The sequence below is a fragment of the Ranitomeya imitator genome, chromosome 1, assembly GCF_032444005.1.
Source record: "Ranitomeya imitator isolate aRanImi1 chromosome 1, aRanImi1.pri, whole genome shotgun sequence".
In the NCBI taxonomy this organism is placed as follows: domain Eukaryota; kingdom Metazoa; phylum Chordata; class Amphibia; order Anura; family Dendrobatidae; genus Ranitomeya; species Ranitomeya imitator.
Genome location: NC_091282.1, coordinates 338776062 through 338793935, shown reverse-complemented (window position 1 = coordinate 338793935; position 17874 = coordinate 338776062). Strand labels below are relative to the sequence as shown.

Sequence of the window (17874 nt, the reverse complement as noted above, 5' to 3'; positions counted from 1 at the left end):
ACCCCATATGTGGCAGTAAACCACTGTTTGGGCGCATGGGAGAGCTCGGAAGGGAAGGAGCGCCGTTTGACTTTTCAATGCAAAATTGACAGGAATTGAGATGGGACGCCATGTTGCGTTTGGAGAGCCACTGATGTGCCTAAACATTGAAACCCCCCACAAGTGACACCATTTTGGAAAGTAGACCCCCTAAGGAACTTATCTGGATGTGTGGTGAGCACTTTGACCCACCAAGGGCTTCACAGAAGTTTATAATGCAGAGCCATAAAAATAAAACAAAATTTTTTTCCCACAAAAATTATTTTTTAGCCCCCAGTTTTGTATTTTCCCTAGGGTAACAGGAGAAATTGGACCCCAAAAGTTGTTGTCCAATTTGTCCTGAGTACGCTGATACCCCATATGTGGGGGGGAACCACCGTTTGGGCGCATGGGAGGGTTCGGAAGGGAAGGAGCGCCATTTGGAATGCAGACTTAGATGGAATGGTCTGCAGGCGTCACATTGCGTTTGCAGAGCCCCTAATGTACCTAAACAGTAGAAACCCCCCACAAGTGACACCATTTTGGAAAGTAGACCCCCTAAGGAACTCATCTTGATGTGTTGTGAGAGCTTTGAACCCCCAAGTATTTCACTACAGTTTATAACGTAGAGCCATGCAAATAAAAAATATTTTTTTTTCCACAAAAATTATATTTTAGCCCCCAGTTTTGTATTTTTCCAAGGTTAGCAGGAGAAATTGGACCCTAAATGTTGTTGTCCAATTTGTCCTGAGTACGCTGATACCCCATATGTGGGGGGAACCACCGTTTGGGCGCATGGGAGGGCTCGGAAGGGAAGGAGCATCATTTGGAATGCAGACTTAGATGGATTGGTCTGCAGGCGTCACATTGCGTTTGCAGAGCCCCTAATGTACCTAAACAGTAGAAACCCCCCACAAGTGACCCCATATTGGAAACTAGACCCCTCAATGAACTTATCTAGATGTGTTGTGAGAACTTTGAACCCCCAAGTGTTTCACTACAGTTTATAACGCAGAGCCGTGAAAATAAAAAATCTTTTTGTTTTCCCACAAAAATTATTTTTTAGCCCCCAGTTTTGTATTTTCCCAAGGGTAACAGGAGAAATTGGTCCACAAAAGTTGTTGTCCAATTTGTCCTGAGTATGCTGGTACCCCATATGTTGGGGTAAACCCCTGTTTGGGCACACAGGAGAGCTCGGAAGGGAAGGAGCACTGTTTTACTTTTTCAACGCAGAATTGGCTGGAATTGAGATCGGACGCCATGTCGTGTTTGGAGAGCCCCTGATGTGCCGAAACAGTGGAAACCCCCCAATTATAACTGAAACCCTAATCTAAACACACCCCTAACCCTAATTCCAACGGTAACCCTAACCACACCTCTAACCCTGACACACCCCTAACCCTAATCCCAACCCTATTCCCAACTGTAAATGTAATCTAAACCCTAACCCTAACTTTAGCCCCAACCCTAACTGTAGCCCCAACCCTAACCCTAGCCCTAACCCTAGCCCTAACCCTAGCCCTAACCCTAGCCCTAACCCTAGCCCTAACCCTAGCCCTAACCCTAACCCTAGCCCTAACCCTAGCCCTAACCCTAGCCCTAGCCCTAACCCTAGCCCTAACCCTAGCCCTAACCCTAACCCTAATCCTAGCCCTAACCCTAGCCGTAATGGGAAAATGGAAATAAATACATTTTTTTTTTATTTTTCCCTAACTAAGGGGGTGATGAAGGGGGGTTTGATTTACTTTTATAGCGAGTTTTTTAGCGGATTTTTATGATTGGCAGCCGTCACACACTGAAAGACCCTTTTTATTGCAAAAAATATTTTTTGCAATACCACATTTTGAGAGCTATAATTTTTCCATATTTTGGTCCACAGAGTCATGTGAGGTCTTGTTTTTTGCGGGACGAGTTGACGTTTTTATTGAAAACATTTTTGGGCACGTGACATTTTTTTATCGCTTTTTATTCCGATTTTTGTGAGGAAGAATGACCAAAAGCCAGCTATTCATGAATTTCTATTGGGGGAGGCGTTTATACCGTTCCGCGTTTGGTAAAATTGATAAATCAGTTTTATTCTTCGGGTCAGTACGATTACAGCGATACCTCATTTATATCATTTTTTTATGGTTTGGTGCTTTTATACGATAAAAACTATTTTACAGAAAAAATAATTATTTTTGCATCGCTTTATTCTCAGGACTATAACTTTTTTATTTTTTTGCTGATGATGCTGTTTGGCGGCTCTTTTTTTGCGGGACAATATGACGCTTTCAGCGGTACCATGGTTATTTATATCTGTCCTTTTGATCGCGTGTTATTCCACTTTTTGTTCGGCGGTATGATAATAAAGCGTTGTTTTTTGCCTCGTTTTTTTTTTTTTTTTTCTTACGGTGTTTACTGAAGGGGTTAACTAGTGGGACAGTTTTATAGGTCGGGTCGTTACGGACGCGGCGATACTAAATATGTGTACTTTTATTGGTTTTTTTTTTTTATTTAGATGAAGAAATGTATTTATGGGAATAATATATTTTTTTTTTTTTCATTATTTTGGAATATTTTTTTTTATTTTTTTTACACATTTGGAAAAATTTTTTTTAACTTTTTTACTTTGTCCCAGGGGGGGACATCACAGATCAGTGATCTGACAGTTTGCACAGCACTCTGTCAGATCACTGATCTGACATGCAGCGCTGCAGCCTTCACAGTGCCTGCTCTGAGCAGGCTCTGTGAAGCCACCTCCCTCCCTGCAGGACCCGGATCCGCGGCCATCTTGGATCCGGGGCTCGAGCAGGGAGGGAGGTGAGGAGACCCTCGCAGCAACGCGATCACATCGCGTTGCTGCGGGGGGCTCAGGGAAGCCCGCAGGGAGCCCCCTCCCTGCGCGGTGCTTCCCTGCACCGCCGGCACATCGCGATCATCTTTGATCGCGGTGTGCCAGGGGTTAATGTGCCGGGGGCGGTCCGTGACCGCTCCTGGCACATAGTGCCGGATGTCAGCTGCGATAAGCAGCTGACACCCGGCCGCGATCGGCCGCGCTCCCCCCGTCCAGGATCAGATAAGCCCAGGGCACCTCGACGGGATAGTACGTCTAAGGTCACAGAGGGGTTAATAGTCCTCTTTGGACAATGGCAGCTTCAAGTCTCCTATCACCTATGCTATACATAACAGTAATAGCAGAAATCATAATCACAGGAGTATGGTAATGACAGGCACAGGGGTCTAATGCAGACCCTCTGCTGTCATAACCCATCAGCCTCCTGAGATCATGTTAGAGGCGCCGATGGGTGGTATTAATGAAGTGCTTTAGGATGACATTTATTAAATCCTGCTGTCAGAGATTGACAGCGGGATTTAACTGACTAACAGCCACTGGTGGAGCTCAGATCCACCCATGGCTGTTTAAAGGCACTTGACAGCTGATTTAATCAGATATCGTGCTGAGAAAGATGTGGGCTAATCATGTGAACCCGCATCAAAGGCAGGGAAGATATACGATGTAAATATATGTTGTATGTTCTTAATAGGATAATAAAGATAGTTTTATTGACCAAACTGTTGCAAAAAATGCAGTTTTTCTCATTGCAGCATTTTTATACCATCCATAGAAAGCAAACAGTTTACAAAACATGCATGTGCATGAGATTTCTGAAATTTCATAGCTTTGCTGGTACTATAAAATTCTGCATGTGAACATAGCCTTAGTTTACTTTGTGTCTGAAAATGAGGGAAAATGTATTAATACATGCCAGAGATTTAGTAGATTTACTCCAGTGGACCCAGAATGTCCGTTATAAGACCCTCTGTCAGAGGTATCTGTTCTGTTTTGTAGAAGGGGCATAAGAAGCAACCATTTTGTATAATGTCCATGCATTCTAATCCTCAAGAGATGCTTTCTCTTGGCGAAGGATGATGGAGCTGTGTTCCTCCTAAACAGCTGTTACCATGTCCAGTAAAGAAATTAGGGCTCCATTTATCCAAAATATAACTCCCACCTTTAATGTAGAGTAGGACAATTATCCTCCTTAAAGCGAACCTGTCAGCAGGATTTTGCCAAGTAAACTACAGACACTGTTAGGTTGGCAGTGTTACACTGATTAAAATGATATCTGGGGTGAAGAAATCCGTCTTGTGTAAGCAATGTTAAAAGGTTGCAGTTAATGAGATGCCCGTGCTCCGTGGCCGGACTGTAGGCAGAATCTTATCTTCCTGCTCTAAGCCAGAGAAACCAAGGAAAGACATGTCCACAGGCCGCCCCAAAACAGAGAGTCTGTCTCGTTTTAACCGAAATGATAAAAATAAATTTATGTACCTCTATAGGATGTCATTCCTAAGAATGACCTGCAGGTGGTACTATCCTTCTTAACAGCTCTAGTCTTTACCCATTGCTTATAAGCACTGACCAGACTCATTTTGCCAACTTTCCCATTCACCTTTTGAGGGCTTGTAACCAACAAGCATTTTCTATAAGTGAGAGCCGCTATTTCACTCTACCTTTCCTCATCTGGCAGAAATGTCCTTCTGGTACCCTAACTAAGCTGTAGCTTCTTTGTATCATACACTAACTTCCTCTCCCATGAACAATAAGTGAGCTGACAAGTACCGTATATTGGAAGCAGGAAAAAAACAGATGGTGAGAGAGATGTTAATGTCACATCCATGCTCATCAGGCATAACATTAACACCATTGTCTAAGGGTAACCTTTATTATCTTATGGCAATGGCACTTGCCATTCTCAAAGGGTGGGATATATTGGGTCCCAAGTGAACAGTCGTCTATTTAAATGTATTGTGTTGGAAGCAGGAAAAATGGGTGAAGTAGGGATAAAGAGATCCGAGATGGACCACATTGTGATGCAGAGCTGTGAGATGTGACTGCAGTTTGGCCAGTGTCTACTCTCCCCGTCCTCTATCTCTGCCTCTTCTCATTAGATTGTGTATAAAGCATAAGGCTGTGATGTGCCTGGAGGTCAGTACATGGGGAACGGATTTCTACTACCTTAAGGGCATGTGCACACATTAAGGACTTGCTGCAGACATTTCTCCATTAAAAACGTGTCTCTTGGCAGGAAAAAAACGCTGCTTAGAAATGTGCATTTTTGACAAGTGTTTTTTTTCATTTGAATGGGTGGAAAGTGTTGCTAAACTGCATAGGAAAAAAAATGAGCAGCATGTTCTTGTGATTTCAGAAATCTTTGATTTCGTTGGTACAATGAAACTTGTTTTTTTTTCACGGCAGAGACTCGCAGAAGAAACACGCTGTAGGAAAAAAATAAAGTGTGAAGAATCTCTTAAGTATATAATAAGTATGAAGCATCAATTGCTAAATCGCTAGTGAGAAGGACCAACCTTATGTAATTTTGAGTCTAATAAGGCTTAGTAAACGGGTAGGGTGGTAGCTTCACACAGTTTTATATGGAAAATATGGCACAAAGTCACATGTATTTCAGGGTTTTTTGCTAGTCTCTTTTGACTTAAAAAAAAAAAAAAAAAAAAATATATATATATATATATATATATATATATATATATATATATATATATATATATATATATATATATATATATATATATATATATATATATATATAATTGTCTAAGGGTTTTTCCGTTTGTCTTTCTGTCTGTCTGTCTGTCTGTCTGTCCTGGAAATCCCGGCTCTCTGATTGGTCGAGGCCGCCAGCAACGGGCACAGCGACGATGATGTCATAAAGGACGTAGACATCTCACGTTTCTGATTCAGCGACGGGCACAGTATCGACGTAGATGTCATAATGGTTGCCATGGCGACGATGTCATAAAGGTTGCCTCGACCAATCAGCGACGGGCACAGTCTGCTGCGAATTCTGGAATCATCATTGTCCATATACTACGGGGACATGCATATTCTAGAATACCCGATGCGTTAGAATCGGGCCACAATCTAGTGTGTGTGTGTGTGTATATATATGTATGTATATGTATGTGTATATATATATATATATATATATATATATATACATACATACATACATACATACATACATACATACATACATACATACACACACATATATATATATATATATATATATATATATATATATATATATATATATAATAATATAATTATTTTTTTTTTTCCTAGAGTCCTTCACCCCCAGATGATTTTCTGTGTTTTTGTTTTTCTCCCCTTCTTGTAAGAGCCATAACTTATTTTATTTTTCTGTCCACACTGGGTAAATCTGACATGGGGAAGGACTTTGGGGATCCTAGTTAATGATAAACTTACCTGGAGCGGGCAACGGCTGCCAAGGCAAAAAGGATCATGGGGTGCATTAAGAGGTCTGGATACACATGTCTCTGGAAAGGTTGATTTCCCATGACTTTTCAACCCAACACACCTACCCTTCCTCCCGGCATTCCCTCCCCCTGACCCAGAAAAAAGGACAAGCCACAACCATTAGCCTTCTGGATAAGGATGGCCACAGCAGCCAATTTTTATTAATAATTAAAGACACTTGGTGGGGCCCTCGAAGCTACCACGGTCCTGGTCTGGTGATTGTTTAGTTGCCATTGCCCCTTCCCTCTCAGCCTTCCAGCCTCATTTTTTCCAGGCTCGGAAGCACCCTGAATTGAGGGAAGAGGTTGCCTCCACACTGTTAACCTGTACCCGACTTCCATTGTCAAGTACCCAAACATAGATACCGTGCGCCCGACTTCCATCGTCTGGTACCCAAACAGTTACTGTGCACCCGACTTCTATCGTCGGGTACCCAAACATAGTTACCATGCGCCCGACTTCCATCGTCGGGTACCCCCCCCCTGCATCTCATAATAGTGTGACCCTGACTTGCCTCGCCGGGTATCACCCAAGTCTCATCAGACCAACACATAACCATCCAATGAAGGGGATCCCTGCAATGCAAGCATCCCCCATAATTTTTACCAGCTTCGAGGACCCACGAACGCTCAAAATTATAATTGAATCAAGTGTAACAGAACCTCCTGCTCACGAAGAGCCATCCGACGCCAGTCATATAATGGAACTAGAGCGAGTACAAAGAAGGGCAACAAAATTAATAAAGGGGATGGGGGAACTACAATACCCAGAAAGAGTAGCATAATTAGGATTATTTAATAAAATATATATATATATATATATATATATATATATATATATATATATATATATATATATATATATATATATATATATATATAATTTGTTTAAGGGGTACTTCCGTCTGTCTGTCACGGAACTCCCGCGTCGCTGATTGATGCAGCATCAATAGTAAAAAAATCTAATGTTAAAAATAATAAAAAAAATAAAAAACCTGCTATTCTCACCTTCCGTCGTCCGTCGATGCCCGCGTGGCTGCCACCAGCTTCCGTTCCCAGAGATGCATCGCAAAATTACCCAGAAGACTTAGCGGTCTCGCGAGACCACTAAGTCATCTTGGTAATTTCACAATGCATCTCTGGGAACGGAAGCTGGCGGCAGCCGCGCGCATCAGGACCGCTTCGCTGGAGGGTGAGTATATAACTATTTTTTATTTTAATTTATTTATTTTTTTTAACAGGGATATGGTGCCCACACTGCTATATACTACGTGGGCTATGTTACGTACTGCGTGGCTGCTATATAACACAGCCCACGTAGTATATACTGAGTGGGCCGTGTTGTGCACTGCGTGGGCCGTGTTATGCACTGCGTGGGCCGTGTTGTGCACTGCGTGGGCCGTGTTGTGCACTGCGTGGGCCGTGTTGTGCACTGCGTGGGCCGTGTTGTGCACTGCGTGGGCCGTGTTGTGCACTGCGTGGGCCGTGTTGTGCACTGCGTGGGCCGTGTTGTGCACTGCGTGGGCCGTGTTGTGCACTGCGTGGGCCGTGTTGTGCACTGCGTGGGCCGTGTTGTGCACTGCGGCTGCTATATACACTGTGTGCAGAATTAGGCAAGTTGTATTTTAGAGGATTATTTTTATTATTGATCAACAACTATGTTCTCGATCAACAACTATGTTCTCAATCAACCCACAAGACTCATAAATATCAAAGCTTAATATTTTTGGAAGTTGGAGTAGGTTTTTTTTTTTAGATTTGGTTATCTTAGGAGGATATCTGTTTGTGCAGGTAACTATTACTATGCAGAATTATTAGGCAACTTAATAAAAACCAAATATATTCCCATCTCACTTGTTTATTTTCACCAGGTAAACAAATATAATTGCACAACATTTAGAAATAAACATTTCTGACATGCAAAAACAAAACCCCCAAAAATTAGTGACCAATATAGCCACCTTTCTTTATGATGACACTCAACAGCCTTCCATCCATAGATTCTCACAGTTGCTTGATCTGTTTACGATAAACATTGCGTGCAGCAGCCAACACAGCCTCCCAGACACTGTTCCGAGAGGTCTACTGTTTTCCCTCCCTGTAGATCTCACATTTTATGAGGGGCTACAGGTTCTCTATGGGGTTCAGATCAGGTGAACAAGGGTGCCATGTCATTATTTTTTCTTTTTAGACCTTTACTGGCCAGCCACACTGTGGAGTAGTTGGAGGCATGTGATGGAGCATTGTCCTGCATGAAAATCATGTTTTTCTTGAACGATACCGACTTCTTCCTGTACCACTGCTTGAAGAAGTTGTCTTCCAGAAACTGGCAGTAGGTCTGGGAGTTGATCTTCACTCCATCCTCAACCCCAAAAGGTCCCACAAGTTCATCTTTGATGATACCAGCCCATACCAGTACCCCACCTCCACCTTGCTGGCGTCTGAGTCGGAGTGGAGCTCTCTGCCCTTTACTGATCCAGCCTCTGGCCCATCAAGAGTCACTCTCATTTCATCAGTCCATAAAACCTTTGAAAAGTCAGTCTTAAGATATTTCTTGGCCTAGTCTTGACGTTTTATCTTATGTTTCTTGTTCAAAGGTGGTCGTTTTTCAGCCTTCCTTTCCTTGGCCATGTCCCTGAGTATCGCACACCTTGTGCTTTTTGTTACTCCAGTAACGTTGTATCTCTGAAATATGGCAAAACTGGTGGCAAATGGCATCTTGGCAGCTTCACGCTTGATATTCCTCAATTCATGGGCAGTTATTTTGCGCCTTTTTTGCCCAACACGCTTCTTGCGACCCTGTTGACTATTTGCCATGAAACGCTTGATTGTTTGGTGATCACGCTTCAAAAGTTTTGCAATTTCAAGACTGCTGCATCCCTCTGCAAGACATCTCACAATTTTGGACGTTTCAGAGCCCGTCAAATCTCTCTTCTGACCCATTTTGCCAAAGGAATGGAAGTTGCCTAAAAATTAAGCACACCGTATATAGGGTTTTGATGTCATTAGACAACACCCCTCCTCATTACAGAGATGCACATCACCTGATTTGGTTAATTGGTAGTTGGTTATCAAGCCTGAACAGCTTGGAGTAGGACAACATGTATAAAAAATATCATGTGATCAAAATACAACTTGCCTTATAATTCTGCACACAGTATACATACATGCATACATATTCTAGAATACCCTATGCGTTAGAATCGAGCCACCATCTGGTAAGTATATAAGGGGACAATACAAATATCTCTGCGAGGATCTGTTTACACCAAGGAATGTGACGGTCACAAGGGGACATTCTCTGCGTCTGGAGGAGAGACTGTTTTTCCACCAACATAGAAGAGGATTCTTTACTGTTAGGGCAGTGAGAATGTGGAATTCCTTGCCTGAGGAGGTGGTGATGGCGAACTCAGTCGAGGGGTTCAAGAAAGTCCTGGATGTCTTCCTGGAGCGTAACAATATTGTATCTTACAGTTATTAGGTTCTTTAGAAGGACGCAGATCTGGGGATTTATTCTGATGGGATATAGGCTGAACTGGATGGACAAATGTCTTTTCTTTATCGCCTCTCATTGGGGGACACAGGAACCATGGGTGTATGCTGCTGCCACTAGGAGGCTGACACTATGCAAATAAAAAAGTTAGCTCCTCCTCTGCAGTGTACACCCCACCGACTGGCATTATACTCTTCAGTTTAGCTTAGTGTCATCCAAATGGGCCAAAGATCTCCGTCGAGGTATCCTGGACGGGGCGCCTCCCGTGCAACGAACGGAGCTTGCCAACCAGATTTCCCACGCTGGTGAATACCTGGTCTCCGCCTCCCTGGATGCCGCGTCTTGTGCGGCTCAGGCTTCCAGCAATGCTGTTGCCATCCGCTGGACCGTTTGGCTCAAGGCCTGGCAGGCGGACTTATCTTCCAAAAAGTCCCTTACCTGTCTGCCCTTCCAGGGCTCTCGTCTCTTTGGTTCCCAGCTGGACCAAATCATTAAGGACGCCACCGGGGGTACAAGTTCTCTTCTCCCCCAGGCTAAGCCTCGTCGCCCTCCTCCTAGATGGCAGTTTCGATCCTTTCGGCCTTTTCGACGCTTCATGGCGTCAAACTCCTTTTCCCAGCAGCAGCAGAGGCCACAGGCACGTCAAGAGAAGAAGGCGGTGTCCTTTAGGCCCACTCCGTCCTGGCGTCCCCGCTACTCCCAGGGTTGATCCTCCAGGCCCAGGACTGGAAGATCTACCTCTGCATGACTCTCGGCTAGACTCCAGCCCAACTCCCAGGTTGGGCGGCCGTCTTCTCTTTTTCAGGGACGTCTGGATTTTCGCAGTAGAGGACGCATGAGTCAGGGAAGTTGTGTCCTCGGGATACAAGATAGAGTTCGTTTCACGACCCCGGGATCGTTTCTTCGAATCCCGTCCTCCAAGAGATCCCGCTCTAGTTCCGAGTTTCTTCGCAGCCATCGCTTCTCTTCTCAAAGCCGGGGTAATCATTCCCGTCTCAGAAAAAGAACGGTTCACGGGTTTCTACTCGAACCTTTTTGTGGTACCGAAAAAAGACGGCAAGGTTCGCCCCATACTGGACCTCAAATTGCTGAACAGGAGTGTTCGTCTGAGACACTTCAGGATGGAATCCCTTTGTTCAGTAATTGCTTCCATGGAGGCCCAGGAATTTCTGTGCTCAATAGACATCCAGGACGCCTACCTCCATGTCCCGATATTTCCCGGACATCACTAATTCCTGCGCTTTGCAGTGCTCCTGGAATATTTTCAGTTCGTCGCCCTGCCGTTCGGTCTCACAACCGCTCAAAGGGTGTTCACGAAGATCATGGCGGCGCTGATGGCCATCTTGAGTCAGAGGCCTGGTCCTATTTCCATACCTCGACGACATCCTCATCAAGACTCCGTCCTTTTCTCAGGCTCACGAAAGCCTGTCCAACGTTCTCGACACCTTAGCCCGTTTCGGGTGGCTGGTCAACCGGAAGAAGTCCTGCCTTATTCCTTCTCAGCGCATCATCTTTCTGGGCATGCTCTTCGACACTCGTCAGACCAGAGTCTTCCTTCCCAAAGACAAGAGATCCACTCTATGTTGGGACATACGCTTGCTCCAGGGTCCTCGGCCTCCCTCCCTCCGATCGGCCATGAAGGTTCTGGGGAGGATGGTAGCAACATTGGAAGCGATTCCCTTCGCCCAATTTCATTCGCGACCCCTTCAGCAAGCCATTCTGTCTCAGTGGGACAGGTCTGTCTTCTCCCTGGATCGGCCGATCCGACTCTCTTCTCGGGTCAAACGGTCTCTCAACTGGTGGCTGACGTCACCTCTCATCTCCCAGGGCAGGTCCTTCCTTCCAGTTCACTGGCAAGTGGTGACGACGGACGACAGCCTGCTCGGCTGAGGTGCGGTTTTTCGACACCTGACGGTTCAGTGCCGTTGGTCGACGCAGGAGTCATCTCTGCCAATCAATGTCCTCGAGATTCGGGCCATCTTTCTGTCCCTCCGCCACTGGAAAAGGATTCTCAGGGGCCTGCCAGTCCGGATCCAGACAGACAACGCCACGGCTGTGGCATGTGTCAACCATCGGGGGGGGGGGGGGACCCGGAGCTCCTTGGCCCTTGCCGAGGTATCCAAGATCCTCCTTTGGGCAGAGGCAACGGTTCCGGTGATATCTGCGGTGCATATCCCCGGCGTGGACAACTGGGCCGCCGACTTCCTCAGCCACGAGGGCCTCGCGGCAGGGGAATGGTCCTTGCAATCCTTAAGTCTTCCATCAGATTTGTCTTCGATGGTGGACTCCGGACGTGGATCTCACGGCGTCTCGAATGAACAGGAAGGTTCCGCAGTTCGTCTCCAGGTCTTGCGATCCTCTCGCAGTGGGCGTCGACGCTCTGGCCATTCCTTGGTCACAGTTCGTGCTGCCCTACCTGTTCCCACCCCTTCCATTACTTCCCAAACTGTTGAAGATCAAAGCGGAAGGGGTGCCGGTCATTCTGATCGCCCCGGATTGGCCCAGGAGAGCTTGGTTCGCGGAGCTCGTCAACCTTCTCGCGGACGCTCCCTGGCGCCTTCCAGACAGGCCCAATCTGCTGTCTCAGGGTCCCATCTGCCACCCGAATTCTCGGTCGCTCAGTTTAACGGCGTGGCCGTTGAGACCGCAGTTCTAAGAGCGTCTGGCCTTTCGGACCGGGTGATTCACATCATGATTCAGGCTAGGAAGCCTTCATCTTCCAGGATCTACTACCGTACCTGGAAGGCTTACTTCCGTTAGTGCGAGTCCAACCGCATTTCATCTATGTCCTTTTCCCTGCCTTCCATTTTGGCCTTCCTTCAGGCAGGACTGGATTCGGGCCTGGCTCTTAGCTCCCTGAAGGGCCAGGTCTCTGCGCTTTCCATCCTCTTTCAGAAGACTTTAGCTTCTCGGCCACAGGTTAAGACCTTCCTTCAAGGTGTAGCCCACGCTGTCCCGCTGTACAGGTCCCCTGTGGATGCATGGGATTTAAACCTGGTACTGGACGTTCTGAGGGTTTCCCCCTTTGAGCCTCTCAGGGAGATTCCCCTATCAGTTCTATCTTGGAAAGTGGCCTTTCTTGTGGCCATCACTTCTATTCGCCGCGTTTCCGAGTTGGCGGCCCTGTCTTGCCGACCTCCGTTCTTGGTCGTTCACCAGGACAAGGTGGTCTTCCGGCCTCCACCTTCTTTTCTTCCTAAGGTGGTTTCCACCTCAACGAGGACATCGTTCTACCTTCCTTTTGTCCAGCTCTGACTCATCCTCTGGAGCGATCTTTGAACAAGCTGGACCTCGTCAGGGCAGTGAGGATCTACCTGGATAGAACGTCCACTTTCCGGAAGACGGATTCTTTTTTCGTCATTCATGATGGCACGCGCAGAGGCCAACCGGCTTCTAAGGCGACTATTGCTCGCTGGATCAGAATGGCAATTTTGGAGGCTTACCGGGTCAAGAACAGAGTGCCCCCTCCTGGGATTAAGGCTCACTCTACCCGGGCAGTCGGCGCCTCCTGGGCGGTGCACCACAGGGCTTCCGCCCTACAGCTTTGCAAAGCGGCAACTTGGTCTTCCATCCACACGTGCGCCAAATTTAACAAGGTCCATACCTACGCTTCGGCGGACGCCAGCCTAGGCAGAAGGATCTTGCAGGCAGCAGTGGTGAGTCCTCTGACCTGATGGAAGTTTGTTTTTTCCGCCCTAGGGACTGCTTTGGGACGTCCCTTGGTTCATGTGTCCCCCAATGAGAGGCGATAAAGAAAAACAGGATTTTTGGTTGCTTACCGTAAAATCTGTTTCTTGGAGCCTCCATTGGGGGACACAGCTCCCTCCCAATGTTTCTGTTGTTTTATGTTCTATAACTGTTGTCACGTTTACAGTTCTCAAGTTTGTGGTTTATGATTTTCAACCTTGTTCATTATCTCCTACTGCTTTCTCACTAACTGAAGAGTATAATGCCAATTGGTGGGGTGTACACTGCAGAGGAGGAGCTAACTTTTTTATTTGCATAGTGTCAGCCTCCTAGTGGCAGCAGCATACACCCATGGTTCCTGTGTCGCCCAATGGAGGCTCCAAGAAACAGATTTTACGGTAAGCAACCAAAAATCCTGTTTTTTCCGCCTTGCTATGTTACACAGCCGTATGAAGGCTTGTGTTTTGCGGGACAAATTGTACTTTAAAAGTTGTTTTTTGGGGTTTTTTATTTACTATGTTGACTGTATGGTAAAACAGACATGACGATATGATTCTCCAGGCAAGTACAAATATGCAGACACCACATATATGTAGGTTTTTATTAATAATAATAATTATTATTATTATTATTATTATTTTTTGAATAGTGAAGAGAAAAAATCAGAAATTTGTGTTTAAAAAAAAAAATGCTTATGTCGCTAATTTTCCGAGGCCCGTAACGGTTTGTTTTTCCAGAATACGGGGCTGTGTGAGGTCTCATTTTTTTGCTCACTGCGCTGACATTTTTTCTAATACCATTTTGGGTAGATATGACTTTTTGATCTCCTCTTATTGAGTTCTATTGCAATGTTGCGGCGGCCAAAAAAAACCTTAAGTAGCAGTCGGATTTTTATTTTCTTTAGTTCTCACCCCTCACCTCACCCCTCACCTCCCCCATCATATTTTAAAACCTTTTTAACTTTGGACTGTTTAAACAAATCTGAGCTAAAAAAAAATGAAGTAAAAAGCAATAGTGCATATAAATAAAAGGGTACTTAGTAAACACAGTTTATAAAAAAAAAAGTGTGAAAGCCATCTCTTCAGCATCAAGGTGTCTATCTTGGGTTTTGTCTGTTTAATGGCCAGTGTGAACTTTCTCCTACACGTAGCATGTATACCAACTTGTACTCCAGTTCCTCTTTCAGTTTTGTTTTTACTGTATTTAATAGTACCCTTAGAATTCGAAGCTACCGTGATTGCTTGCACTATACATAGCAGTGCATTAGCACTGCTACGTATAATTAAAATCATGATCTCCTATGCACGCCAGCTACAGGCTGGCCTTCACAGGAGAATCGTCATGACAAGCACAGAGGTCTTCAGCAGACCTCCGGCTGTCATGTCAACCCATTGGTGCCACATGATCACGTCATAGAATGATGCATTCTCTGCCAGCGCTCGACAGAGATTGACAGAAGCATTTACAGGTTAAAAGCTGTGAGCGAAGTTTCGATCCACCTGCACCTGTTAAAGACATATGGTGGCTGATTAAATCAACCATCATCTGCCAGGAAAGATGCAAGCCTACATCAAAGGTTCTGAAGGGATTAAGGGGAAAAAGTCCACTTTCGGATCAGATTATGCTGCATCTGGGGACGCCGTATTGCATGGTATGCAGAATTTTCCCTATGCTTCATAGCAACAGTTGGTTTCTGTGTTTTAATCTTTAGATGGAATCTTGTCACTAGGATCAATCCTCCTAAGCCTTGTGGGCATGTAGGTTATGGGAATCTGAATAAAATGATACCTTGATAGCTACCATCCAATGTGTTATTACATAGAAATTCATGTTTTTAATGTATGTAAATGAGCTGTCTATGGTCCGGACACTGATCTGCATAAGATTCTGCCTCCAAGGCTTATTATACATGAAGGAGGGCGTTATCAAGGTATCTTTGTATTCAGATTCCTATTTACCTGCATGCCCATATAGACATCAGTGAGCTTGGTTTGATAGTTTGTAATTACCTTATATACTCGAGTATAAGCTGAGATTTTCATTCTATTTATTTTTTAGGCTAAAAGTGCCCCTCTCGGCTTATACTCAAGTCATTGTCCCAAGGGGTCGGCGGGGAAGCTGCAGGAGTGGCGGCTGTCACATCATTCTCACCTGCTCCCGGCAATGGTCTCCGGTTCTTGCAGCTCTTCTGTGTTCAGCGGTCACGTGGTACCGCTCATTAAAGTATTGAATATGGACGCGACTCCACTCCCATTGGTGTGGAGCGCATATTCATTACTTTAATGAGGGATACCACGTGACCGCTGAACACAGGAACAACCTGCCGGCGTGCGCCTAAGACCATAGAAGAAGCAGGAACATACAGAGAGACAGCGCCAGGAGTGGGTGAGTATGACGGGGGAGTGTGAGCCATGTAATATTCACCTGTCCCTGTTCCACCGCCGGGCTGTGTCTTCCGTGTCCTCTGGCTGTGACGTTTAGCTCAGAGGGTGCGATGACTTGGTTAGTGCGTGCCCTCTGCCTGAACAGTCACTGCAGAGACCCGGAAGTCACAGCAGCGCGTGGCAGTGGAACGGGGACAGATGAATATCGCAGAACAAGCTGGCTGATGGATTCTCAGTTAACTTCTTCAGTAGCCAGAAAAGTGCAGGAAACAGAGCCTCTAACTGTAAAATAATAAAAAATGTTTAATGACATTGTTACAAAAATTACTAGCAATATTCACACATTTGGTAAAAAAAAACACAAGTGTTGGACCAGTGGTCCTCTGTGTTTAGATGTATCACTTTTTTTTTTTTTTTTCCTGCAGTGCTAGCGGAAGATGCAATCAGAGCTGCCTTGGCGGACTACAGACTGAAGCAAGACAAGGAGGAGGCAGCAGCCAGCGGCTAGTGTCTATCCGGTCACCCATCTTGACACTTTGTAATGCCGTTCTCATAGGATATAGGGCATGCCTTTTACCATTAGAACAGCAGACTTGATAATGCGCACAATAATACAGCAGCTTGTCCAACTGTGTGAATGTTCTCTCTGTATCTTTGATTTCTGTCCGTTTGCAAAGCGTACTCTTAGAATAAGTCTTGAGTATTGGTCTTGATTGTGACCTGAGTGTACTGATTCTGTTCAAAAACAGTAGTATACAATGTGTGTGTAAAACGCTGCAACTACTTGTGAATATGCATCTTAAGACAGGTCCTCCATATCCTCCCTTAATTTTTGGTATGTAGTTTTTTTAATGTTACAAATGGTCACATTAAACCAGTATTAATATTTTATGTTCTCATGTGCTGCACACACTCCTCTATGTATGTGGAGTACATGAGACCGTAATATCTCTGTGTAAGAAGCTAAGTTCTATGTACGTAACGTGTACATTAGAATAACATGGGAGCGAAGACTACGGAAAGGGATGAAACTCTAGAGTTTGTTGTAGACCTATATATACCAAAAAGAGCCTGCGATGGACTAGGCTCACAAATGATAGCTTAGTGCAGACCTTAAAGGAAGGCACAATGTAAAGCTGATTTGGATAACTTTTTTTGTGGATAATTGGAGATAATTGAAAGCACATTAACATTGCCATGTGATTTTCTACACAAGATTTGCTTTCATCTGAAATACATCTTCCTTTCTTACTTTAGATGTCACAAGTGTTGTGGTCTGAGATTGTGTGAGGTTTGTTTTTCTTTTTCTTCATTATTATTTTCAGAGACAGATGTGGACTCTAAAGATGCTGTTGATCCAAAGTGAAAACTGAAATATATATAATTTTTTTTCTTGCAGACGAAAAGGGGCTAAATCCAAGCTTTGTAGTTTTATATGTAGTGTATAGTATAAGCAAGGAAACTTGATCGCCTGCTTTTCCTTACTGTATATATTTCATATTAAAAATGTAAAATCAATTTTTAGTTTTGAAATTCTTTCAGCTGCTATGAAGATGTGAACACAGCCTAACACATATTTACTACATGGGTTCATAACAATTCTTTAGTGGTTTTAGCACATATTTTACATATTGGAGGGACAAAATGATCTACATATCTTCACTAGTGATGAGCCAGTATACTCGTTGCTCCGGTTTTCCCAGAGCACGCTTGCGTGATCCCTGAGTATTTGTTACTGCTCAGAGATTTAGTTTTTGCCTCTGCAGCTGCATGATTTACGGCTGCTAGACAGGCTGAATACGTATGAGGAATACCTGTTTGTTAGGGAATTCCCACATGTATTCAGGCTGTCCAGCAGCCATAAATCATGCAGCTGATTAGACTAAAACTAAATCTCTGAGGACAAATACTCGGAAATCACCCGAGTGTGCTCTGGGAGACCCGATCAACAATGCTTTTCGCTCATCACTA

General features: G+C 44.8%; 1 protein-coding gene across 1 annotated transcript in view; it reads left to right on the top strand.

Annotated features, from left to right (window-relative positions):
• The window catches only part of ISCU (iron-sulfur cluster assembly enzyme), a 65973-nt gene extending 48552 nt beyond the window's left edge, over nucleotides 1–17421 (top strand). Inside the window, exon 5 of the mRNA XM_069759691.1 lies at nucleotides 16329–17421. Coding sequence (XP_069615792.1) covers nucleotides 16329–16411 — 83 coding nt within the window. The 3' untranslated portion in view covers nucleotides 16412–17421. The remainder of the gene's footprint in view (nucleotides 1–16328) is intronic.
• The last annotated feature ends 453 nt before the right edge of the window (nucleotides 17422–17874 follow it).